A 27715-nucleotide genomic window follows, 5' to 3' on the forward strand; every position below is an offset into this window, starting at 1 on the left:
CATGCGCTGACCAACTGGCAAGTGTCTTCACTGTCATTTTCAACCTCTCCTTGTCCGAGTCTGTAATACCAACATGTTTTAAGCAGACCACCATTGTGCCTGTGCCCAAGAACACTAAGGTAACCTGCCTAAATGACTACTGACCTGTAGCACTCACATCTGTAGCCATGAAGTTCTTTGAAAGACTGGTCATGGCTCACATCAACACCATTATCCCAGAAACCCTAGACCCACCCCAATTTGCATACCACCCCAACAGATCCACAGATGATGCCATCTCTATTGCACTCCACACTGCCCTTTCCCACCTGGACAATAGGAACACCTATGTGAGAATGCTATTCATTGACTACAGCTCAGCATTCAACATCATAGTGCCCTCAAAGCTCATCAATAAGCTAAGGACCCTGGGACTAAACACCTCCGTCTGCAACTGGATCCTGGACTTCCTGACGGGCCGCCCCAGGTGGTAAGGGTAGGTAACAACACATCCACCACACTGACCCTCAACACAGGGGCCCCTCAGGGTGCGTGCTCAGTCCTCTCCTGTACTCCCTATTCACTCATGACTGCATGGCCAGACACGACTCCAACACCATCATAAACTTTGCAGATGACACAACAGTGGTAGGCCTAATCACTGACGATGATGAGACAGCCTATAGGGAGGAGGTCAGAGACCTGGCTGTGTGGTGCCAGGACAACAACCTCTCCTTCAATGTGATCAAGACAAAGGAGATGATTGTGGACTACAGGAAAAAGAGAACCGAGCACGCCCCCATTCTCATCGACGGGGCTGCAGTGGAGCAGGTTGAGTGCTTCAATTGCCTTGGTGTTCACATCACCAACAAGCACACCAAGACAGTCGTGAAGAGGGCACGACAAAACCTCTTCCCCCTCAGGAGACTGAAAAGAACACTGAGGCTGGTCATGGCTCACATCAACACCATTATCCCAGAAACCTTAGACCCACTCCAATTTGCATACCGTCCCAACAAATCCACAGATGATGCAATCTCCATTGCGATCTCTACTGGGTTTGAAACGCTCAACGGTTTCCCGTGTGTATCAAAAATGGTCCACCACCGAAAGGACATCCAGCCAACTTGACTGTGGGAAGCATTGCAGTCAACATGGGCCAGCATCCCTGTGGAACGCTTTCGCCACCTTGTAGTCCGTGCCCTGACAAATTGAGGATGATCTGAGGGTAAAAGGGGGTGGAAATCAATATTAGGAAGGTGTTCCTAATGTTTTGTACACTCAGTGTAATTATTTCACAATACTGACGATGGTTCAGCTCCTTGAGAGATATTACTTCCTGGCAAATCATTGCGCACATGTTAGGCTACACATCATTAAATATATTGAGACAAATATATTAGCCTACAAGTAGAAAAATATAACTACGTTGATTGAACATGAAATGTATTTCAATATTATTGAAATAGTCATATAGTCTACTGTTTATATTTGAATGCAGTCATCTCAGTTTTAATGTGAAGCATCTTTTTATACATCACTTGTTTGTATCAATTTGCAAAGACATTGGCAACTTTGCATTTGTAGTCACTTTGTTCTGAGGTTATCAGCGGTCACATAGAGATTTGGGGTGGCAGGTAGCCTAGTGGTAAGAGCGTTGGACTAGTAACTGAAAGGTTGCAAGATTAAATCCCCGAGCTGACAAGGTAACTATCTGTCATTCTGCCCCTGAACAAGGCAGTTAACCCACCTTTCCTAGGCTGAAAATAAGAATTTGTTCTTAACTGACTTGCCTAGCCAAATAAAGGTAAAAGAAATGTAAAAAATTATAAACCATGTGATTCTATGTTTAGCGGAGATCTTCTGTGTATAGAGTCCAACGACGCACTTAGGTGTACTATGAGTGGTCTGAGGCAGGCGTTAACTTACAAGGGTTTTCAGGTGCACGGTTAATAATGATGGTTTTGGAAAACATCTCAGAGATTTCAAGAAGCTCCTACAAAGGTTCTTACGATAAACTTAGTCTTAAGATGCTTTTGGTAAAACCCGGGCCCTGCGTGATTAACCAAAAATGTGGTTATTTTTTGTTTTTTTTAAACAGCTAATTAACCTACATCGGTTACATTTTTGAATTCCATTTAGTTTGTGCACATTTCTCTAAAAGACACTGCAGCAGGTAGCCTAGTGGTTAGAGCGTTGGATCGAATCCCCGAGCTGACAAGGTCAAAATCTTGTTGTTCTGCCCCTGAACAAGGCAGTTAACCCACTGTTCTCTAGTATGCTGCCATTGTAAATAAGATTTTGTTCTTAACTGGCTTGCCTAGTTAAATAAAGGTTAAATAATTACTTTTTTATCAGATCAAGCCTGAACTGTGTGATGGAGTAGGGAGTCACAGTTTCCAACAGGCCAATATTCTACATAGTTTTGCACAGAAAACATGGTAATTAACAACAATGACCATAGACCATTGCTCTCCTACTTGTCCGGTCTGTGTATCTCGTTTACACATGCTGCGCTAGGTTAGTCTGGGGCAGACATGGAGAGGGAGACAGAACAATGTGCGGTCGAGAGGGATAGAGGGCAGTTGCTTCGCAAAGTATCTCTACCTGAAAATACATTATATAAGTGATTGATAGTTGGTATTCAGCAGTCATAAAAGTATGACTTATTTACTTTGAAGAACTACTAAAATAGTGATTTTGGCAGACAGCGTAGGCAGCAGCTCCATAGAAATGAGACAATGACTTGGAATGAAATAATAAAGTCATCAAATAAAACAAATGTAATATACACAGTGGCAATTTTAGCATGTAAATCTTGCTGGGGCAAACTCTCCCCAAATGTTTTGGGATGCATGCCAGCAAAGCCACTAAACAACACAACACTAAACAATGCATGAATTGCACTAAAAAGGTCATAAACAGTGACCACAAATTGTTAGGGCATAAATATAACATAACATAAAGCAGTCCCACCAGCAGAGTCCCAACAGCAGTCCCAACACCTTACCACTGCTCCACCTCAGCGGAGCCTTGTCTGGCAGCGAAACAGTTCATTCAGCCTCATCTACTGGCTTTTATAAAAAAAACATAGCTGATATGACTGACTTGCTTAAACAAATGTGGTTTCTACTGACAATTGAGATGTACAAACTATGGCAGAAGGGGATGACGAGCGGATAAGAAGCAATCCATAATTTCAATTAAGACATTAATGAGCGAGCTAGGACGGACACAGTCAATATAACTATTTGTTCAACATTTTTGATATGTACCTCGACAGAATTCAGAACATGGGCCGTTCTTACAGTATTCTCCCTGTATACCAAGTCAGAACCATAGGATAAATAAAGGGGGCATATAAGCAGAAAATGAAAGCTACATGTGCACAACCAAGTCAGAGCAGTTGGATAAATTACGAGGGGAAAATAAACCAAATTCAGTGCACATGATTAGTTATAAGTCAGGGAAGTAATTTGGGGACCTGTTGGGTAGCACTCCTCTTAGATTTTGGGAGCACTATAGTCATGTAACAGCCCCAGTCAGGTAACATTGACCCTCTTGGTAACAATGACCCACCTCAGCCAAATTACCCTCTGTGACCCACCCCAACTTAGGAAGCATTGACCCTCTTAAACTTAATGTCAGGTAATACAAAGAGAGCCCACTAATATCAGGTGACAGTGTATCACACCCCCCTATACATCTACCCCATCTGCTTCTTCAAGGCTTTCTAGAGCATGGAGCTGAGGGCAAACTGAAACTCTCCTTAAAGACGTGCTTCACTGTCTCTCGGAACAGGATGACTTGAACACTACCCACAGGCTATTGGTCTGTGACACCACACTGGCTTTTCATAGCAGGTGATTCATCTGCTCCTGTAATGTAGTGGAAACAATTGTATATCCGTGGCTGGTTTCTCCCAGGAATCTCCTGTCCCCGTGGGCCGATATATCACTGACGCCACTCACCATTCCGCTATGGAGAATAAATATTTCCCTGTGTACAGTAAATGTCTTGAGTTCCTAGTAAATTACATTTACTGTACATGGGGAAATATTTACGCTGTCCCCACGCTGTCCCCATAGGATAACTATTCTTGGTTACAGCTAGAAAACTTTTTGGTTCAAAGTAGAACCCTTTTGGGTTCCATGTAGTACCCTCAGCTTTGCACCCGCATTCGCTCCCATTCCTCATGGACATGACCACTAAGTGGACATGACAGACAGAGTGGGCGGATTCCATTATGCTGAGCCGCGGGACCCGTTCTACGGCCTGTGATGCAAAAGCGGTGGAAGAGTGCCCTTCTCTATTTGAACAGTATTTTGCGTTGCGCGGTCATGTTGTCAACAACGCAGCATGGTGCATCGTCCAGAAACATACAACTTGTTTTCAAGGCAGATAAGGCATTTTTATCAGAAGCAGAATCCTGCTCATTACTCCACGTGCTTAATTACATCACTTTTATTTTGAGCCCATTTCGCCGTGGGGTTTGAACAGGCACCTGCCCAGCAGGCAACACGTTCCAAAGGGAATGAAATCAACTTTCACCCGGTGCAAAAACACACCTACCCGGGCGCCTGGGCCAGATGAATCTAATCCCCTCAGTGGCATGGAGCTCCGAGACACACAAATAACAAACAAAGGAAACATTACTACCAACAGCACCTCTTTCTCATAAGTGTAGCAAGTTTTCATGTGCACCTCAACATCGCATCCACTTGGAGGATTGCAAACAGGTAAATTACTACATTTAATGATGTTGAAATGCACAAATAACTTGACCAAATATTTCCTTGATACATGCTAGCCTTGTGCACAGTAAAAAGGCCCTAATCATGATACTGGGAAAATAGGATAAGAAGAACAATATGTACAGTTTGAAGAAATTAATTACTAAATATATGGGGAAAACATGAAGACTCAAAACAATTTGTAATGGGAATTAAATAATGCTTTCTTGACTGAGTCAACTTGGTCAAATATATGACTACCTCCCTCCTTTTTCTACTGACATGATCAGACAATCACTCACTCGTTCACTTCATCCTTACCTCCTTTCCTCTCTCTTTGCATCCTCCCCTCTCTTCCCCAGTCCTTCCCTCTCTCTATCCCTCCCTCCCTCTGTGCCAGGCCTCCCAGTGTGACATGTGATAGATGTGATAGTGTGTGTGGGTGAGATAAGGCCAGGGCCAGGCTGACAGGTAGGTAGGGGCCACTCTACTCAGATGACAGGGTGCCGTGCCTCTTCACTGGCCAAGCAGAACCCTGGCCATCTGGGGCAGACGATTTGGGACAGTGATGGACTGACTGATCTAGGGGCTAGGTGGATGTTAATGGGGAGAGGCAGGGTGCTGAAATGGAAAGGGGATGGACTGACATGGGGGCCATACTAATGGGAGGGGGACTTACTATTACATAGATGTACATTACCATCTATAACCTATGCACCACCATTATCTCACACGCACTCTCACCATATGGTTCCTGTTGAAAAGGAATGCTGCCATTGCAAGGCATGTGGAAATTATTGTATTTCTTTGTCATACAGTAACATATTTGGAGCCATGGAGGTCTCTCAAATGAGTTTTGAATTTGATTTACAGTAGTTTTGAAGCTCACTGGTTGTGCTTCTCTTAATCCTTGTTCGGAATACTTGTGTAGGTGAAGATCCTAAATGTTTATATGACATACTCCCAACTGTCATTTCTTTTAACGTTTTAGTATGGTGCCAAGAGGTTGTTCAATAGGTTATACTGTATTTACATTAGTGGGGGCTGTGGGGGGAGAGCTGAAGCAGTGGGTTAGTTGGTGTTCCCCAGCCTGTAGCATGGCTAATGTGATTAGCTTTTAGCATTGGCCCTACTGGAGTCATGTCACGGAGCTGGTTACCAGAGCTGAGCAGCTAATTAGCATGTGTACTGATGGTAGTAAACCTGCCCTGGAGGGGATCCTAGAATCCCCAAACTCACAGGAATACTAGAGCTAGAGGTAAAAGAGTTGTGGAAGAAGTAGTTCCCCCTCTCTCTATCGGAGGACATGTTTATTATTATTTAGAAATGACAACAGTAGGAATCGTAAATTGATTGGTTGGTTACGGTAATATGCACAGGTACACCATCTCGCCACTGTGTTTATTTTTTGTAGTTATTTATTTACGAGCTGAGGCCCTAAATATAGATTTGTCTATGAAAAACCTTTACAGTATTTTGATTACTGGTGTGAGTTCTGTCAAGCATGCCTGACCTTCTTATCCCTGTGGAGGGAAGAGAAAGGACAAGAGCCAGTATGCTATTTTGATTGTGTGCTGATTGTGTTCTGGAGGTTGCAGAGGTTTTAGAGGTGAAAGGTTAAAGATGCGGCCCTTCTTTGTCAACACACAATAGGCTGCAGTGGAGGAGGCTCTGGCACAGTGAGCTGACAGGACAGGCAGCTGAGATTAAGTTGAGACATGAATAGGTAGGTCTTACTGAAATATACTGTCAGGGTGGCACCTAAGTCCTCAGGGAAACTTAGTCTTAAAACTAAGAACATTTGTCCCTTTGAGGTGCAGGGAAGTTTTCTTGTCTTCAGGGGGGACAAGTACTCAGAGCCACTACTGATCCTACATATCACAGTTTAATATTCTGCTTTTACAGCTATCAATAAATACTTCAGTGTATATAGTCAATCAGGTGTCAGGACAATTAGAAAAGAAGGGACCACACACCAGAGTGCTTTAGAATTTTTCATTAATGTTTTAGCCAATCTTCTTATTTTGTAATGGTGTTAATTGTTGGCAATATGGAGTTGAGTGAATGCTTGTTTGTGCTAATTATTGGTTACACTGCATGTGCTTGGGAGCAGGCTTTAATTCATGGCTGTGTGTGTCTATGTGTGTGTGTCTGTGTGTGTGTGTGAGAGAGAGAGAGAGAGAGAGAGAGAGAGAGAGAGAGAGAGAGAGAGAGAGAGAGAGAGAGAGAGAGAGAGTGTAATGGTGTGTGTGTGTCTGAGTCGGGCATATGTGACTGTGCCTGTGAGTCTGATATGGGCATGTGTGTGTGTGTGTGTGTGTGTGTGTTGGTGCATTGTGTTTGCTTGAGGAACACCATATGCCAGTGTTCAGTGGAGGGTGCAGGGGGCGTCTGGCGTGTGTCGGGTCAAGGGTCAGCTGTTGATAGCAGGGCGGTTTGCTGACACGGCGGGGTGGGGGGTGGCCTATAATGGAGGGATATACCGCCAGGGAACTTTACACACACTACTGTTTTGCGTTTGAATGATTGCTTGTCATTGAGTGTGTAAGTGAGAAGTGGACTGGCGTCTAGACCGAGTGCACAGCACAGATGGTATGGCACTGATGGACCAATCACAGAGAGGGTCTCACTTCATAGTCGACATGATGAATTCGTGTCTACAGCAAAAGCTACTGTAAGGGATCTCTGATTGTCCTTCTGTCTTCACATTTCTCCTTTGTTTTTCAGGCTTCTACGGTGACCATCCCTTGGAAGCTGAACCAAATAATGGGATAGGTAAGTTGACTTGTTATGTATTTATACTTCATGATAGGACAAATACATAATGATAAAGTAATTCATTCATGTGATTTCCTGTTGGCAAATCGCAGACTGATGTTCTTCCGTTCATTTTCAGTTGAAGATTTTAGTTTGGAGTATTGTGACCAATTTGATCCAGATAGATCATGTCTAATTGTGACTGGGGATATTTCTTCCACACATAATTTAATGTCGGGGCTGTTACATTCAACCAACAGCAATACAGTGTGAATGGCAATATATGTCACAGCTACTGTATGCTTTGTGGATGGCAGTGAAAACTGGCTAAATAACCCCCTCTAGTGGCGAGATAGAATAGTACATGTACAGGTCCTAGGTGTAGTAGGGAGATAGATGCCCAGACAGGATACTATCACTCCCCCAGATGTTATCTGAATAAACATTCATCACTGACACTATTGTGTTAAATGTAACCCATAGTTTTGGATATGTGGATTTCAAAAACAAAAACAACACTCTAGTAAGCCTATAAACCGGAGTTGATTGGGAGCAATGCTTTTCTGCTGCCTTACATCACTACATCCTTTGACATCATTGATTTTGGCTCCTTTAATAAATAATGAGGCTGTTTGCTGACTGTATACAACACTCTGTCAATACACAGTGCCCTCGTAAAAACATGCTGAAAAATTAGAGCCACTTTGTGGTTCATATGGCCTGTTTATTTGTTTTTACTAGTGGAGACAGTTTTGCCGGCAACCCAGCTCCCCTTGAACTGTAAAATGTCGGCCCATGCTCGGCTCTTCATCATTCCAATTTCAGGGGAAAATAATTGATACAGTTTTTGCTGTTCCTCTTGCCTTTCCGATTACTGGATCTGCATAATAACTGTGTCTTCAATGTAGCATGTGACTCCTTCCATCTCCATCAGGGGGACATGTTCATCTGAAAATAGAGCAGGAACCGGCCTACAGCATGATGCGCGAGTTGCCTCATAATCCCCTCGGGCGGGTTGAGGATCATGAGAATAAATAGAAAATAATACCTTAAAAAAAAATCTATAAATGTATCATTCTTGTGCAATTAATATCTATATGCAAAATTGAGGTTTTTATTTTATTATTTTAGGCTATCTGGCATTTTTGGGTAAGCTTTAGGGCAGGGTTTAACAATTTCATTGTTGGACATAAAACACTAAAAACTTCAGCAAATCAGCTGTTCCCACATATTCAGGCACATAATAGAGAGACACGTGATCGTATACAAACGTAAGCAAGATTTGAAATTATTGTGCTTTAGTCAAATACTATATCTGTTTGGGCTTATTGCAGTCAATTTAGTCTACAAATGATTTATAGTTATGTTCTGGCAACCTGGACATCCGCTAAAGAAAAAAACAGGTATGCGACTGAATCTATTTCATGTTCCCTGCTTTACTGCACGTACGCCAAATGTTTTTGGAAACGGTAGAAAAAGTTAACATCGATCCATGGAGGCAAAAAATAACAATGCCGGAGTTTAATTCAATAAGAGAAATGCGGCAAAATGGAAAGTTGAAAATAAAGAGAAGTTAGGGCAGAAAAGTAATGATTGTGAAAGATTTGGTGAAGTGGTAAAATAGGATGTATGGTGGTTGTGAGGCGCAATGCAAATGTGACAGTCACAAGATGGGGACTTTCAATAGAGCTCGTTAGCTTGTAGTCCTAAAACCCAGAAAGGAGTTACCTCTGGTTCGTTCAGCTATTCCCATGGGGAAAGAATAGGGGTTTGGTAAAATGAAAAAAAACATCTCCCGAGCCTGTGTTTACCACAGACCTTATTTAGATGATAACACAACTACATTAATATTCCCATAGGATTTGTCCAACAAACCATGGCAGAGTTAGTGCCTACAAAAAAAAACGGCATTAATATTGCTCTCTATAGACCTAAGGCATGTCAAGGGAACTGTAGCCTACTGTTCATCTGGGTTAAATGTAAACTGACATCTGGACACTGACTCTAGGTCTCACATAGCCTTCATATTTACTCCTGCAGGATTAAGCATTTCTAGCATTAAAATGATACATCAAATGTAGAGGCAACAGTTTTACTCTGGAACAGATATATGGAGAAATATGATTTATTTTCAGCATCTTGAGAGAATGCGAATGCACAGGTAGATACCATCTTTAGAGGGGCTCTGTCAGCATCATATTTGATAGTATTTCAACCACGTGAAATATGCATCCAAGCTGAACTGAGATCTTATCAAACATGTTGTTTTCAAAGCTTTTTATGTCCTTACAACTTGTGAAACTGACGTCATTGCACAGTAAATCTTTCCAGTTATCTGTTGGTTACTGCACTTTCTCCCCATCCCTAAACGTCTTTGCTCCGTGACAGAAGCAGTGATGACTTAACCGATGACAACGACAGTGAGCTCCAAACAGTGACAGTGACACATTTTTTTGTTTTGTTTTGGAGCTGTACTCCAGCATGTTGGATTTGAAATGATTCAATGACTATGAGGATAATTTGAGGGTATTTTCATCCAAACCATGTGGACAGTTTAGGAAATACAGCACTTTTTGTACATAGTAACCACATTTTAGTAGTATTTGGACAAATTCACTTATGTGTATTAACGTAGTCAAAAGTGTTGTATTTGGTCCCATATGCCTAGCACACAATGACTACATCAAGCTTGTGACTCTCTTTGTTTTGGTTGTGTTTCATGTTATTTTGTGCCCAACCGAAATTATTGGTAAATAATGTATTGTGTCATTTCTTAGTCAAAGAAATTCTCAGTCACCCTATGACCGTGTCTGTGTTCTATGGGCTGCTGTGGGACCATGTGGTTGCAGCCCCTCTTTCTCCTCTCACCGTGGGGCAACAGGCTGGTGGAAAGGGCAGTGCAGGGGTGGGGGTTTTGTCCAATGTTAAGGTCCAGGTTCAGGCGAAGTTCATTTGAGATGCTCCCTTCTTTTCGCCCTGGCTGCGGAGCCAGGTGGCAGAGGTCAGAGGTTAGACTCAGTTCAGAAACTCCTGACCCCACCGTGACTCCATGCTGGCCTGATTGTGTGCAGCTCTACACTGGACTTTCTTAGCAGCCTCTGTGTCCTGGCCCCTATAAACCTGTGGGAGTCAGTAATAAGTGGAAGGAAGCTTGGGGGAACTATTAAACCAGTGCACAGAAAAAGACTGGCATTGTTGCCCCCCCTAAGGGAGGAGGCATGGATTTATGAGGCAAAGCCTGATTGGGTTGTAAACTTGAGGAGGCGGGATCAGAGAGTACTCATGGACAACACTAGTCTTCCTCAGCCTATTCACATCCCAGGATTCCTCAGTGCATGGAGTGGGCAGGGGTGATGTGGGGGTCAAGGGGCTGTAGAGTGTGGAGTGTTGAGGGGGGTTGAGGCAAGGCTCCATGAGCTTGTAAACGCTGTGACAGGGGTGGGAATCCAGAGACCCTCATTCAGGGACCAAAACACAGTTCAGAGGGCAAATAGCTGAGTTAGCAACAGCTGTTTTCACCACTACACAGTAGATGACGTCCTAATCTTGCCACCACTCAAACTCTCCTAAAACAGCAGAGAAGGGGAATGTAAAAACTGAGGAATTTAGCAGCTGTGATCTCTCTCGTTTCTTGTAAATGCTTTCCCCGTCATCTCTGTGAACCTGTAAAAGGCGGATCAATATTTGCTAATGTCAAGCTGGTTTATTTTAATATGGATGTGCTTTCTTGTAGATAATTGCTGTATATGTGGAATTTAATATTCATATTGTCTTAACTTGTTAGAGATGAGAAATTATGGTTAATGACGTTTATTGAAAATGTGGAAAAGTGGTCGTCTCTCCCTGATGGGAAAGTGTTTACAACCATGAGCTTGTCTATGGGTGGGTGTCTCATGTGTCACTCACAGCAGCAGGGATGGCTCCACCCCCTGGTCACCTCTAGTCTGACCTGCCTCTGTCCCAGGCTCCAACCCCCCACACCCTCACCATACCTACTCTGTCCAAGGGACACAGTTGACCAATCACTGCTGATTCTGCCATTTCGGAGGTTATCAGTCGCTTGGAGTGGCTCCCTTTGTCCTATTGTCAGTCATTAGCAGCTGTCCATTCACTACAGTGGAATTGGGCCCGGGAGGACTTTCATTGTTCAACTTTGCCCTGAGAGGGTGCCAGTGACTCGTCGGTTTTTCACATTGATCATTACATTATCTCTCATTGTAGCTACTTCAATACCACTTAGATGACTGAACATATTTAATTTGGCAAAATCAATGATTAGGATGAAATGCAATGTAGTTTTCATTGGTAACAGCAAAAAGATGCAGTTCCTAGTGAACGTTTACACATTCCCTTGCACAGTTGTCACATTTTGCTGCCTTCAAATGTAATCTGAAAAGGGATTCAATTCTACCAACTCTGCACAACTCTTAGGGTATCATACACTGAGTGAACAAAACATTAGGAACACCTTCTTAATTTCGAGTTGCACCCCCTTTTTCCCTCATAACAGCCTCAATTCATCGGGGCAGGGACTACAAGGGGTCGAAAGCGCTCTACGGGGATGCTGGCCCATGTTGACTCCAATGCTTCCCACAGTTGTGGCAAGCTCGCTGGATGTCCTTTCGGTGGTGGACCATTCTTGATACACACAGGAAACTGTTGAGTGTGAAAAACACAGCAGTGTTGCAGTTCTTGACACACTCAAATCGGTGTGCTGGTTTTTAATATTTTGTCTTGGAGTCCAGAGTGGCGCCAGCGGTCCAAGCCACTGCATCACTGCAGCTCCAGAGTGCTCCAGGTTCGATCTGGGTGACCCACGAGGCAGCGCACAATTGGCCTGTCGTTGTCCGGTTTAGGGGAGGATTTGGCCGGCTGGGATGTCCTTGTCCCATCTCGCTCTAGCGACTCCTTGTGGTCGGCCGAGCACATGTACGCTGACTTCAGGTCACCAGCTGTACGGTGTTTCCTCCGACACATTGGTGTGGCTGGCTTCCGGGTTAATCGAGCAGTGTGTCGAGAAGCAGTGCGGCTTGGTGGGGTCGTGTTTCGGAGGATGCATGGCTCTCGGTATTCGTCTCTCCCGAGTCCGCACGGGAGTTGCAGCGATGGGACAAGACTCTAACTACCAATTGGATACCACAGAATTGGGAGAAAAAAGGGGTAAATAAAAAACCATATTGTATATATTTTGTACTTGCCCATTCACCCTCCATGTTTCAATTGTCTCAAGGCTTCAAAATCCTTCTTTAACCTGTCTCCTCCTCTTCATCTACACTGATTGCAGTGGATGTAACAGGTGACATCAATAAGGGATCATAGCTTTCACCTGGATTCACCTGGTCCCTCTATGTCAATGAAAGACATAATGTTTTGAACACAGTGTATAGCCATTGTTTTTGTCAAAAATTGCCCAAGCTCAGTAAATTTGGTTGGAAATCATTGATGGAGAGCAATATTCAAACCAGATTTAAGGCAGAGACTGGACCACTCAGGAACACTCAACACCTATTGGAAAGCCATTCTGGTGTGGCTTTGGTATTAAAATGTATGTATTGTCCCACTGAAAAATAAAACTATCCCACGGTTATCTATTCAGAAGACTTGAGGCAGGGTTTCCTCTAAATTTTACCCTGGGCTTTTCTCCTTTCATATTTCTTTTGATCCTGACAAACTCCCCAGTTCCTGACGGTGACAAGCCTACCCATAACATGATGCTGCCACCATCTGCTTGAAAATCAGAGACAAGATGTTAATATTACTATCCATCAATGATTCCCAACCAAATTTACTGAGCTTGAGCAATTTTGACAAAATATGGCTATGTGTTGCCCAAAGAGTTGTGCAGAGTTGGTAGAATCTTATTCAAAACTATTTACACGATGCATTCATTGCCAAAGGTGCTTCCACCAAGTATTCACTCTGTGAAGATATACCTAACCAAGAGATCTTCATGTTTTACTTGTTCTTACTTTAGAAAATGTTCTATACTTTTTCTTTCACTTTAAAAATGTGGAGCAGGTTGTGTAGATCTGTAGGGGGAAAAAAATCTAATTAAATCCGCTTTTAGATTTTATTTGAAGGCAGCAAATCGTGACAACTGTGCAAGGGTGGTGTAGACTTTCACTAGGCACTGTATGTAGGATCAGTAGTGCCTCTGTATACTTGTCCTCCCTGAAGACAAGAAGACATTATGAAAGATCCCTGAACCTCAAAGGGACAGATGTTCTTAGTTTTAAGTCTGCGAGACAGCGTCTCTGAGGATTTAGCTGACAGTGTATTTCACCCTGACAGTGTATTTCAGTAAGACCTACCTATTCATGTCTCAACTTAATCTCAGCTGCCTGTCCTGTCAGCTCACTGTACCATCTCAGCGGTTTCCACAGATACTTGTGTTTGTATGGTGATGTCAGCACCCGGTACACGCGTGACTAGTTGGATTATGAGTGAGCGGTGTCGGCGTGTGGGATGTTGTGTTGCAGCTTAGAACTGAGTGGTTCTTCTACTCTCAGAGCAGGGGGCTCTGAGACAATGCTGACCTCAGGATCTGCGACTGGGGTTTTGTGTCCATTTCATTGTTGTTTTGTTGCGTCGTTGGCTTTTGTCACTCATCAACCCCTCAAAGGTCAAACGGGACATCACGGCTCAGGAACAGCTAGAAGATGCACCACTAATTCACAGCCTCAATTCAAACAACACATTATTTCACGACATAATACTACTATGTGTGATTAATTATTTCCGTTCTATTTTTAGGTGGGCATAAAAAAACTTTATTTTGTTATCCACCTTCTTGATTTATGGTGCATTGGGTTGAATGCATTACATGGCCTGTCCACCCTTGGTAATGTGCAGTTGTAGCCACAAGGGGGTAGTAGTCACATAGTATTGTTTTCACAGGATCTACTTTATGACTTCCAGTTGTAGGTTGGACTCAGTGAACTCAAAACTCATATGGAAATACTTGGCCTCGTCCCAATATATGCTTTTTTCATTGTCCTCGCATAACTGGGCGAAAAGTTTGACGCACTTTTCGAAAAGTAATTTAAGAACAGATGTTTTTTCATTCCCATATGTCTACGTCATATCAGAATGCTGCCTTTGCTGTTGTCTCAGATTCATTCCTTCATTCATTTGAATTACATCCCTGCGTGAAATGGAGTTGATTATACAGTGAGGAAGGACAGATGCTTGAGCAGTGTGTTTTCAGGTTTGAAATCTGTGCTGAAAAGAGACTGAAAGAGTAAGTGAAAGTATAAAATGTACCTCTGGGAATTTGACTTTCTTTACTTTTGTGTTGTTTTGTTGTTGTTGCATTTGATTGTCAATGGTCTATTTTTCCTCTGACACAGAGATCACATGTTATCTTTAAAGCATATTCATTTTCTATTAAAGTTGTCTACAAGTGCATCGTAATTCAAATAATGTTTCTTTGTCAATGCTTGTGTTAGCCATTTTACATTTGAGTCATTTAGCAGATACTCTTATCCAGAGCGATTTACAGTAGCAATTAGGGTTAAGTGCCTTTAGGGCACATCGGCAGATTTTTCACATAGTTGGCTCAGGAATTCGAACCAGCAACCTTTCGGTTACTGGCCCAATGCTCTTAAACGCTAGGCTATTCAGCAATCTTGGTGTATTTGTGAAGTGTCCAAGTGCTGTCCCATCTCTTCATTTTCACCTTTAAACATTTATGATCATCCCAGATTTGATTCATTCCCCATTTCGCTTGATGCAACTTGCCTTGGCGTAAAACTCGGGTTCAAGCCTTCAGAGTGTTTCAAGGTCACCCAGAAGTGGGCCAAGTTGTTCCCGGTGTCAGTCCCTATAACTTCACCGTGTGTGATGACAAAGCCGAGCTCCAGCGGAATAAACATGAATGTCTTTGTGTGGGTGACTAATGTATGTCACAAACAGCCCCTTCTGAGTAGAGAGTCTCTTTGCAGTACACCAGCCTCCAAGGACTTACAGTCTCAGAGAAATCTGAGAATGATGTTGTGAAGCCAGTGCATTTGCTGTAATTGTTGTGTGTGAAATGTGTATCCTCATGTTTTAAAACAGTGAAACATTTTAGTTTCAATAAATAATTTTCTATACCGTTAGTAGGGTATATGACAGGCCATGATTGTAAATAAGAATTTGTTCTTAATTGACCTGCCTGTTAAAATACAGTTACATGACAAAATATTTAAAATGAAGGTGGGCAGAGTGACAAAATCTACTGTAGTTGCGAATCTGGTGTGCTGTGTGTTTTTAAGAAGCTAGTTCAGAGACAGGGGAAACCCAGGCCCGTTTTCATTGTTCCCTCAGACTCTTTCCCACTGTAAAAAAAGAAGAAAAAACATGCATTGGGTCTGGCCTGGCTGAAAAACGTCAATGTGTTTGAGATTTCCCAGCATGTTAACATAACCTTACAGGGCCATTACTGACAGATTATTTACATATGTCTGTATCTCCTCCAATTACAGAAAAGGCCAAATTAACTTTCCAAAAATCAAGCATGCTGATTGTTTCACTTTTTTATTTAAGGTCAATTTGAACCGAAACTGAAAAATGTGTGAAAACGTGTTGTTCCACCCCTGTGATTGTTCTTGCCACATCTGCTGAGTTGAAACTCTATTTCAGGCTCTTTTGTTTTGGCATAAAGAAAGCGTGAACACTCCCAGCTGTTTGGTGAGTGCTTCAGCCGGCCTTCCAATACTGGAGCTCTCTTCTTGACCACAGGTCTCCTCTGGAAAAAGGAGATTCTTTATTTCTAAGCCACTAAATAAAGGGTAGATGAAAAAGGAACTGAAAGGACAACTAAACAGTTAGTCCTGTGACATAGGGTGTCGCTGTCCTCAGCTTCCCGTAACAGAAGGGGAAATCATTCTGGAATAAAAGTACTGTGAAAACTGTGCACTGATCTTATGATGACAAGATTATGAGTCACTTTGCCAAAACACATGATCTACCATAACAACCCAGGGAAATGGAATTACATTGCCTTGCAAAAGTATTCAGACCCTTTGGATTCCTTCACATTTTATTGTGTTAGAAAGTGGGATTAAAATGGATGTAATTGTCATTTTTTTTTGTCAACGATCTACACAATTTTTTTTTTTTTATGTCAAAGTGAAAGATATTAAAAAATCATAACTAAAATATAGTCGATGAATAAGTATTCAGCCCCTAAATTAGTTGAGGAGTAAAATGTGGCTTAATAAATCACATAAGTTACATTTACTCAGTATGTGTGGAAAAAATAGTGGTTGACATACCCGTCCTCTGTCCCCCATACATACAACATAAACTCAGCAAAAAAAGAAACGTCCTCTCACTGTCAACTGCGTTTTATTTTCAGCAAAATTGTGTTTTGATTGAAATTGAACATGTCAAGATTCAACAACTGAGACATAAACTGAAGTTCCACAGACATGTGACTAACAGAAATTGAAAAATGTGTCCCTGAACAAAGGGGGGATCAAAATCAAAAATAACAGTCAGTATCTGGCAGATGTTGACCGATTTAATCGGAATGGCCAATTAATTAGGGCCGATTTCAAGTTTTCATAACAATCGGTAATCTGCATTTTTGGACACCGATCATGGCCGATTACATTGCACTCCACGAGGAGACTGCGTGGCAGGCTGACTACATGTTACGCGAGTGCAGCAAGGAGCCAATGTAAGGTACTAGCTAGCATTAAACGTATCTTATAAAAAACAATCAATCTTAACATAATCACTAGTTAACTACACATGGTTGATGATATTACTAGTTTATATAGCTTGTCCTGCTTTGCATATAATCGATGTGGTGCCCATTTAATTTATCATTGAATCATAACCTACTTCGCCAAACGGGTGATTTAACAAGCGCATTTGCGAAAAAAGCACTGTCATTGCACCAATGTGTACCTAACCATAAACATCAACAAACGCCTTTCTTAAAATCAATACACAAGTATATATTTTTAAACCTGCATATTTAGTTAATATTGCCTGCTAACATGAATTTCTTTTAACTAGGGAAATTGTCACTTCTCTTGCGTTCATTGCACGCAGTCAGGGTATATGCAACAGTTTGGGCCGCCTGGCTCGTTGCGAACTAATATGCCAGAATTTTACATAATTATGACATAACATTGAAGGGTGTGCAATGTAACAGGAATATTTAGACTTATGGATGCCACCTGTTCGATAAAATACGGAACGGTTCCGTATTTCACTGAAAGAATAAACATTTTGTTTTCGGAATGATAGTTTCCGGATTTGACCATATTAATGACCTAAGGCTCGTATTTATGTGTGTTATTATAATTAAGTCTATGATTTGCAGTCTGACTGAGCGGTGGTAGGCAGTAGCAGGCTCGTAAGCATTCATTCAAACAGCACTTTACTGCGTTTGACAGCAGCTCTTCACAATGCTTCAAGCATTGCACTGTTTATGACTTCAAGCCTATCAACTTCCGAGATTAGGCGGGCAATACTAAAGTACCTATTAGAACATCCAATAGTCAAAGGTATATGAAATACAAATGGTATAGAGAGAAATAGTCTATAATAACTACAACCTAAAACTCCTTACCTGAGAATATTGAAGACTCATGTTAAAAGCAACCACCAGCTTTCATATGTTCTCATTTTCTGAGCAAGGAACTTAAACGTTAGCTTTTTTACATGGCACATATTGCACTTTTACTTTCTTCTCCAACACTTTGTTTTTACATTATTTAAACCAAATTGAACATATTTCATTATTTATTTGAGACTAAATGTATTTTATTCATGTATTATATTAAGTGAAAATAAAAGTGTTCATTTATTCATTCAGTATTGTTGTAATTGTCATTATTACAAATATATATATATATATAAAAATCGTCCGATTTTAGTCGGGAACGGCTTTTTTTGGTCCCCCAATAATCGGTATCGGTATCAGTGTTGAAAAATCATAATCAGTCGACCTCTAGTATCTGGTGTGGCCACCAGCTGCATTAAGTACGGCAGTGCATCTCCTCCTCATGGACTGCACCAGATTTGCCCGTTCTTGCTGTGAGATGTTACCCCAGTCTTCCACCAAGGCACCTGCAGTTCCCCGACATTTCTGGGGGGAATGGCCCTAGCCCTCACCCTCCGATCCAACAGGTCCGAGACGTGCTCAATGGGATTGAGATCCGGGCTCTTCGCTGGCCATAGCAGAACACTGACATTCCTGTCTTGCAGGAAATCACGCACAGAATGAGCAGTATGGCTGGTGGCGTTGGCATGCTGGAGGGTCATGTCAGGATGAGCTTGCAGGAAGGGTACCACATGAGGGAGGAGGATGTCTTCCCTGTAACGCACAGCGTTGAGATTGCCTGCAATGACAACAAGCTCAGTCCGATGATGCTGTGATACACTGCCCCAGACCATAACGACCCTCCACCTCCAAATCGATCCCGCTCCTGAGTACAGGCCTCGGTGTAATGCTCATTCCTTCGACGATAAACGCAAATCCAACCATCACCCCTGATGAGACAAAACCGCAACTCGTAAGTGAAGAGCACATTTTGCCAGTCCTGTCTGGTCCAGCGACGGTGGGTTTGTGCCCGTTGTTGCCGGTGATGTCTGGTGAGGACCTGCCTTAAAACAGGCCTACAAGCCCTCAGTCCAGCCTCTTTCAGACTATTGCGGACAGTCTGAGCACTGATGGAGGGATTGTGCGTTCCTTGTGTAACTCGGGCAGTTGTTGTTGCCATCCTGTACCTGTACTGCAAGTGTGGATGTACCGATCCGTGCAGGTGTTGTTACACATGGTTTGCCACTGCGAGAATGATCAGCTGTCTGTCCTGTCTACCTGTAGCGCTGTCTTAGGTGTCTCACAGTACGGACATTGCAATGTATTGCCCTGGCCACATCTGCAGTCCTCATGCCTCCTTGCAAGCATGCCTAAGGCACATTCACGCAGATGAGCAGGGACCCTGGGCTTCTTTTTTTGGTGTTTTTCAAAGTCAGTAGAAAGGCCTCTTTTAGTGTCCTAAGTTTTCATAACTGTGACCTTAATTGCCTACCGTCTGTAAGCTGTTTGTGTCTTAATGACTGTTCCACAGGTGCATGTTCATTAATTGTTTATGGTTCATTGAATAAGCATGGGAAGCAGTGTTTAAACCCTTTACAATGAAGATCCTGTGAAGGTTTTGGGTATTTTTTACAAATTATCTTTGAAAGACAGGGTCCTGAAAAAGGGATGTTTCTTTTTTTGCTGAGTTTATGTAAGGTCCCTCAGTCAAGTATCACAGATTCAACTACAAAGTCCAGGGAGCTTTTTGAAAGCCTCATAAAGGGCAGTGATTGGTAGATGGGTAACAATAACAAATCAGGCATTGACTATCTCTTTAAGCATGGTCAATTTAATAATTATGCTGTTTTTGATGTATTAAACCACCCAAACACATTAAAAATACAGTCGTCCTTCTGAACTGAGCTGCAGGGAAGGAATTGAACTGCTCATGGATGTTGCCATTGGGGATTTTAAAACAGCTACAGAGTGCAATGGCTTTGATCGGAGAAAAATGAGGATGGATCAACAACGTTGTAGTGACTCCACAATAACGACCTAAATGACAGAGTGAAAAGAAGAATACAAGTATACAGAAGAAAGATGTTCCGTCCTGCATGCAACAAGGCACTAAAGTAATACTGCAATGAAATGTACTTTTTTGGCCTAATTTAAAAGCCTTATGTTTGGGACAAATCCAACACAACACATCACTGCGTAACTGCCTCCTTATCTTCAAGCATGGTGGTGGCTGCATCATGTTATGGGTATGCTTGACATCGGCAAAGACTGGGGAGTTTTTCAGGATTAACATAATTGGGATGGAGCTAAGCACAGGCAAAATCCTAGAGGAAAACCTGCTTTCCACCAGATTTGGAGATGAATTCACCTTTCAGCAGGACAATAACCTGCAACACAAGGCCAAATCCACACTGGACGACTTACTAAGAATAAAGTGAATATTCCTGAGTGGCCAAGTTACAGTTTTGATTTTACTTGAAAATCTTTGGCAAGACATTAAAATGTATTATTCTTAAAACATTTTTTTTTTGAATTTTTATTTCACTTTGACATTACACAGTAGTTTGTGTAAATTGTTGACAAAAAAATTACAATTAAATCAATTTGAACTCCACTTTGTAATAAACTTTTTTTTTAAAAGAAATCCAAGGGGTCTGAATACTTTTGCAAGGCACTGTACATGGTAAGTATAATTACATAGAGTGTTGTATCTTTGCAATGTTGTTTTTACTCCTGGATAGTACAGTAGGGTCTACAGTAGAACATAGAACATTAGTGCTGGCTGCATGTTTACATGTTATCTGTTCTCCTATCCCATCACTCGGGGTGTTTGTACCGCAGTCTGCATTCATTGATCAGTGAGTTGTTCTCATGTAAACCCACCGACAGCAATGAATGTTTATTGCAGCATTAGGAGGTGGACCTCTTGACTAAGTCCAGTATGGGAAGTAACAGAAGATGATGTAAAACCAGGATATTTACAGGAAGTGTCTGTCTTCATCCCTCTCTTCTTGCCGAGTGTCTCTTTAAAGGTGGCCCTCAGGGTACATTTAACGGTCGATGGTTTTGGACAGATGCTCAAACTCACCGACAGCGTTGAATGTTTACTGAGGGCACCAGGAGAAATGCCTTGTCCTTTAGTTGCCACACTCACGTCCCTAGATCAGCAACCACTCGCCTTTGTTCAGCAACCACTACACCACATAATATAGGCTGCTGTTTTCAGGCCAGCAGATATAGGAGGCCACTCATTTCTCTTGGCCAGCATGTTCAATGTGGACGCCCAGTTTGTTACCACCCATGTTGTCGTTGAGTTGCTAATAGATTTTGATGAGGTGCCAGCAGGGGAGGAGAGGAGAGTCATGATGTTGGTTTTCCTGAAATAGTCATTCCTGCAGCTGCGGTGAATACCATAGTCATCTTCCTCTTCTGCTGCTGCGATGAAACTTGTGACTGCTAACAAGACTCTTACCTTACCTAGCCCAGAGCAGCGCCTCTTTCTCCCCCAGCATATTCCATCTCCTCCTCACACACGCTACACATCCCAGTCCCCTGTGCTGTGGGGAGAACAGACGAAGAAAAAGGAAAGAGCCTGAATATAAAATTGAAAACGGCACGTCAATCAATCCTCCAAAAATGTCTTGTAGAAATGGAAGCATGTTGTGATGGTTAGCTAAGCGCGTGTTGTAGAGACCCCCCACCCCCCCACAGCATAAACCATTGCACTGTAGCATTGTTAGTAGTTTGACGGCTGTTCCCTTTACCCTGCTCTGAACCCCAGCTCTGTACTGCACGGGAACACAGCATCTTCCTGTTTCAGCCTCTTTGAGGTTGGAAACTCATGCAGTCATGTTTTATTCATGCCATTTCCCATTCCTCCTCTTAACTGTGTAACATGCAGCAGGGATTTGAGACACTTCTCTTGCTTTTGTTCTTTTTTTGTAATCTTTGGCACACAAATCTGGCATTTAGGATGGGTGGGGAATACAAAAGCCTGGTTCAAATATTATGGAATATAACGCAACTAATTAGTTTTGTTGTGGGTTTTAGAATGTGTCTCGTATAGAGCACTGGATTACAGGCTTCCTGTCTCTGTTAGTTCCATCAAACATGAAATAATGATATAATTGATTGGTTCTCCAGACCTCAGTTTCCTGCGTTTGCTTTGTCTCTACACCTTTAGGCTGCTTTACGAGACCCATGAAATAATAGACTGTTCAGGTCCTTTTGCATTCTGACACAGTTCACTTAGGCATCATTATGCCTTTACTGCAGTATTCTGTTGTCATGTTTCTCACATCACATTCAGTCTAATTTCATATATTCCATGAGCGTTAATATCTGTAGCAAGTTAGCTGATTTACAGAGGACTTAACAAAAAATGGTTGGAAAAGCATTCTCCCTTATGTCTGTTCTCAGTGTTCCCCCAGTTTCAAGGTAAGCAGTGATTGTGTTTCAGCCTGGTCAGAGATTCCTAAAATGAATTTGGCATTGGGTTGGCTGTGGTCCCTACCTTCCTTGGCACTTGTACAATTGAGCTGTTTGCCCCAAGACACACAAGGGCTTTTCATTCTGGAATATCTCTTTCCTTTTCCCCTCTATTCATTTGACTGAACTTTTATCCTGTTTGCATGCAGAACACATTGGCAGGCTGACTCAAATCCACACATGCTGTACTTCCTTATGAAATAGTTCTGTCTCAGACCGCCCAAGCTGATATCACTGAAACAATCTGTCATTTTCCCTCGACTTTGCATGAGGGAGCAAGCTGTGAAATTTGAACTGAGAGTTTGGGACTGTTTGTGAGTGTTTGATTGAGTTACCGATAGTGAACCAGTCTGTAGTGTCTGTAGTGAGAGAGAGAGAGAGGTAGGGCCACAGAGTGAACTGGATTTACTTTACCACTGTCACTGAACCCACTTGAACCCTGCGGCATCAGCACATTCCAGAGGTCAGAAATGAGAAAGCACACAGTGTACTCTCTGACTGGCTGACGTCATTGTGCTCAAGTCCATCAACAGGATCCAGGATTGTAACGTTACCTATCTGACACTACGAAACCAGGTCAGACAATCTACCTTATGAACATTTGATCTAATACAATGTACAGTAGACATGAGGGGACTGCATTTAAACGCGTATATATTTCAATATTCCCGAGGACGTTTCCTTCTGACTGTGGGAATGTGTTGAAGACATTCTGTCACATACTGTACGCACTCTTAACCTGACACTTTCAACATTCCGGTTCTAAAAATACTCCACCGAGTTTCTTCAGGCATGAGACATGCCCTGACATATACATCACACTACGTGTCTGACTGTCCGTCAGCATTACACAACGACCTGGGACACTGTCATTTCATCTCATAGCTTCTTAACCTTTTACTGCAGTGGGTCACACAGAGTGTTTCTTGTTTCTTACTTTGAAACAGAAGTACACACTTCACACACGTTTATGGGCTTAAAAGAAAAGACGATACAACTCCCGTACCATGTCAGATATAGAGTTGAATTTAATTCAATTTTGAGTTTGCATCCCAATATTACTCCTTTTTTTTACCCCCTTTTCTCCCCAATGTCGTGGTGTCCAATTGTTTAGTAGTTACTATCTTGTCTCATCGCTACAACTCCTGTACGGGCTCGGGAGAGACGAAAGCCATGCGTCCTCCGAAACACAACCCAACCAAGCCGCACAGCTTCCTAACACCAGCGCACATCCAACCCGGAAGCCAGCCGCACCAATGTGTCGGAGGAAACACTGTGCACTTGGCGACCTGGTTAGCGTGCACTGCGCCCGACCCGCCACAGGAGTCGCTAGTGCGCGATGAGACAAGGATATCCCTACCGGCCAAACCCTCCCTAACCTGGACGACGCTAGGCCAGTTGTGTGTCCTGGGAGGCCCCGAATATTACACTTTATATGAATCACAGAAGACTGAAATATAGAAAAACTGTTTGACATAGAAACACCAGATTTGTCAGTATTTGATTTATTTTTTATTAATTATGAAATTATGAAAAATATTAATAGCATTCCACCCATGAGGCCACTAGGATCAATTGACTGCAGGAAACGGCTACAGACACATTTAATCACTTCACAGAGTGGTCTGAATTTTGATAGAAAACGCAGTCAAATCCAACAAATATGCCTTAATTGCCATGTCAGTCAGAACATGTGAGAACAAGTAAGATCTGACACATTTTTAACTGGCAGAATTGCAAATCTCTTCTAAATTAACTCATTTTGTATTAGATTTAGTGTTGCAGTGTGGTAGTATCATATTAAGTGTCTCCTACAGTTTCGTCTAGCTGCTATGGTATGCATAGTTGTAACGGCAGGGTGTAGTATTATATGATATGGTATGATATTCAGAGGCTCAGGTGGAAGAAAGGACCACCCCTGGGTTCCCCAGCGCTGAGGGACTACTACTCTGAGATCTCTCCCAGGCAGAGCGCCAAGCCTCAGTCCGCCACGCCAAGCCTCCAGAACTCTCCACGTGCCACCTCTGACTCTGCCAAAGCTCCGGGTGTTTCATTTCCAACTCTCAGCCCGCCAGCCAGAGCCATTTTTTCTCTTTAATGCCAAAAAGCACTGAGTTAACCTTCGATGCTCTCAGGCAGCGCATTCTAACCCTCCATGCGGTCACAGTTAACCTCCTCCTTCACATAAAGGGAAGAGGCTAGCTAACTGTGTACGAAGACAAGTAACTATTACAGAGGGAGTGTTGTAGTGCTATAGAATGGTACTAAACACTACATCACTCCCCTCAGTCCTTAGTCTGGGCTGTTTGTTATACGGTTCTCCTCACACATCCACTGCCTCTGGTAATCGTTCTCCCTTGTCACACACTCAGACTGCAATGCTCGTTTGTGTAAAACCAGTTGTAAAATGTGTTGGGATCGGACAACATCTCTCTCTCTCTCTCTCTCTCTCTCTCTCTCTACTGATGAAGTGAGATCACTCCCTCGGTCTGCCATCTCATGTCATCTGTTCACTTTTGACCCCACAGTGGATAGGTCCTGTCACCTCAGCCTGGTTCTGCTAGAGCGATCCTGAGAAGAATATGACGTCATCGCCACTCAGATCTGAAGCAGCACTGGCTCGGTTTAATCAAGCTGATGAATATGTTATAAGCTCTTTCATGAGAAGTTTTGAAGATTGCTAACAGAAAAAGGGATTGAGCCCTTTGTGGGTGTCTACTGGATTTAGCCGTGACACTTCTCTGGTGTCTGCTGTCACATCTGTCTCATTGGTTAGGTGCACTGGCGCCATAAACACGGGCTTTGTCACAGACCAAAATCCACAAATGTGGTCCTATTATGCATTGTTATCAGCGCTATAGTACGGCCGTACAGTCCAGTTGTGGTTAAAGAACGCATAACCAACATATCCTTCTTAACATAAATTTTTTTCCCCCCTCAAGGTTGACCGCAACAAAAAGTTACACAACATTTGTTTATGGCACATAATCCCTGCTTTAATCTGTTGTGTAGACGCAGTGCAGTCATGGCATCATCTCCAAGCCCAGAGGGTTAGCGTTTCTCCTCTGACGACTGTTTGCACTCACTGCACTCTGGATCACAATAAATAAGGCATGCAGCTGCCCGCCATCTCTCCTTCCCCTCCTTCTATACTCTCCTCCTCCCTCCTGCCTCTCACCCCCCCTTGCTGGGGGCGTGAAGGAGGGATGTCTCACACAGTGAGATTTAAAATAGCACGGAGGGGCAGGGAGGAGAGGCGCCGCACGACGGAGCAGTGCTGATTTCATATTTCCGTTATCACTAGGAGCCAGTGGACTGAGCCAGCATGGGAATGACCTGAATATAGATGGAACTTTCATTTGTCCTGGAGCTGTGCTGCCTTATGGCAGGTATTGACACGCCAAGTCAACCTTTGTTCTCAGTAGAATTCCACATAAGGCACGAGCAGGATGGCCGTGGATGTTGCCAGGAACCCTTTTGTCTTCTCTGCATGTCAGTAGTTCATGTGTGGGCCGTGGCATCTTATGTTCTGATCTTCCTCTAGGAGACAGACACCTAAGTATAACTCAGAGGACAAACCCGTGCCCTTCCATCAGTGTATGGGACCACTCAGAGAGCTGAGCATCTCTATTCCTCAGGAGTCTGCCTCTGCGTTACAGCGTGAGCCTCGGGCCCTGCAGCACACTGATGACAGTGAGGCCCCCGCCTCCACACAAAGTACACTCTGTCCTTACTACTTAGTCTTTCCCATTCTATGTATGCATAGCAGAGCTTGGGCATGGTCAGGTATTGGCATACCATTTGGCAAGCCAATGCTCAATCAGTGTCACTCATAATACTGCTGATTTGATTTCACTAAAGTAGCACATTACAACTCTACAATGTCCTGTGCTGTTAATAAACCTCCATGCTTTCCTATTGGCTCAAAGTACATGTAGCTTTCTGCTGTGGTGTACCAGTCAGTGGAGCAGAGTTGAACGCATTGATCCAGAGAGTTAGTTAGTTGTATAGAGTCTTAACCCCCCTTCCAGGCAGTGCCTTCCTCTAGCTGCATGAAGAAATCTCAGCTGAATTCATGTCTCCTTTCAGATTTCTAAGAGGCGTTAAACCTTTCTGGATTAAAGTAGGTAAGCTGACAGGCAGAAGATTGTATTAGCTGGTGTGTTGGCACAGTTTAGAATTTTATTTCCTTCTCGCTGACCTGGTAGACAGCATTGTTGTGTTTTTCCATTTTAAATTACAGCAAAAACATCTGTAATGTTTCTTTCTCTTCCCATGTTTTCTATTGTTCTCTCCCCTTCTCTCTCTCTCTCTCTCTCTCTCTCTCTCTCTCCATCTCCCTCAAAGCACTGACAGCATACTTCTGTGAACACATAATTTATCATCTGCTAAGCCATGCTGATTATAGAGCTTTCCCCACAGCCCTTATCTGTTGCTGAGCCTGCTTTTCACTCCACAGCTGCCAATTATATCCCGGCCCGGCCGGCTGGCCTGCAAACAGACCTGGTCTGTCAGCCAGCTGCAAACTGATGGAGGGCTTGGGAATACATGTTATAGGCTTACCCGTACACAGGGAATAGAACAGTTATGGTTTGATATCGGGACTTGACCTCAGTGAGTGTTGCATTAGGGTGATCGTTGAATAGCATTACCTTAAACCAGGCGATGGATGCCAGGAGGATGGTGGTGATGTGACAGTGCTCGGTTATTAGGAGAAGAGCCTGTGGGGAGGGTATGTATTGCATGCAGATAGCGGCTCCCCGGCCTCTCAGCTGATGTAATGTGACGTTTGATTGTCAGTGTAATGGGAAGAGACGTGCACATCAGAGCAATGTGGGTCAGAGAGGCAGATGACCAGCCTCCAGCCTGTATCTGCTGCCGCTGCCTAATCTGCTCTAACACAGCCAGAAGGGACTCCTAATCGACCCTGATATTCACTGAGCCCACATTACGCTCTCTGCTCTCTGGTTCAGCATAGCTGTGGAGGGGGATGGAGCCTCAGTTTGTGACGGACAGCGTTTCCATTATACAAAGATGTATGTTTCCCGGTTTATGTTTTCTGATGATATAAGATGTTTCGCTGAGAAATGTTCAGTGGAACAACAAAATTATTCAACTTCAAAGGAAATAATCAAGACCTGATCCATCCCTTGTTTAACGGCCCACGAACCATTAAAACAGACTGAAACCGTGTAGGAATGGACTAGGAAGTTGAGAA

The 27715-nt window shown here is 43.0% G+C and overlaps 1 protein-coding gene across 1 annotated transcript in view; it reads left to right on the forward strand.

Annotated features, from left to right (window-relative positions):
* The window catches only part of LOC135514247 (nuclear receptor subfamily 6 group A member 1-A-like), a 111294-nt gene that overhangs the window by 9392 nt on the left and 74187 nt on the right, over nt 1-27715 (forward strand). Inside the window, exon 2 of the mRNA XM_064937588.1 lies at nt 7440-7487. Within this exon, the coding sequence (XP_064793660.1) occupies nt 7440-7487 (48 nt within the window). The remainder of the gene's footprint in view (nt 1-7439; nt 7488-27715) is intronic.

The sequence above is a fragment of the Oncorhynchus masou genome, chromosome 25 (assembly GCF_036934945.1).
Source record: "Oncorhynchus masou masou isolate Uvic2021 chromosome 25, UVic_Omas_1.1, whole genome shotgun sequence".
NCBI lineage: Eukaryota > Metazoa > Chordata > Actinopteri > Salmoniformes > Salmonidae > Oncorhynchus > Oncorhynchus masou.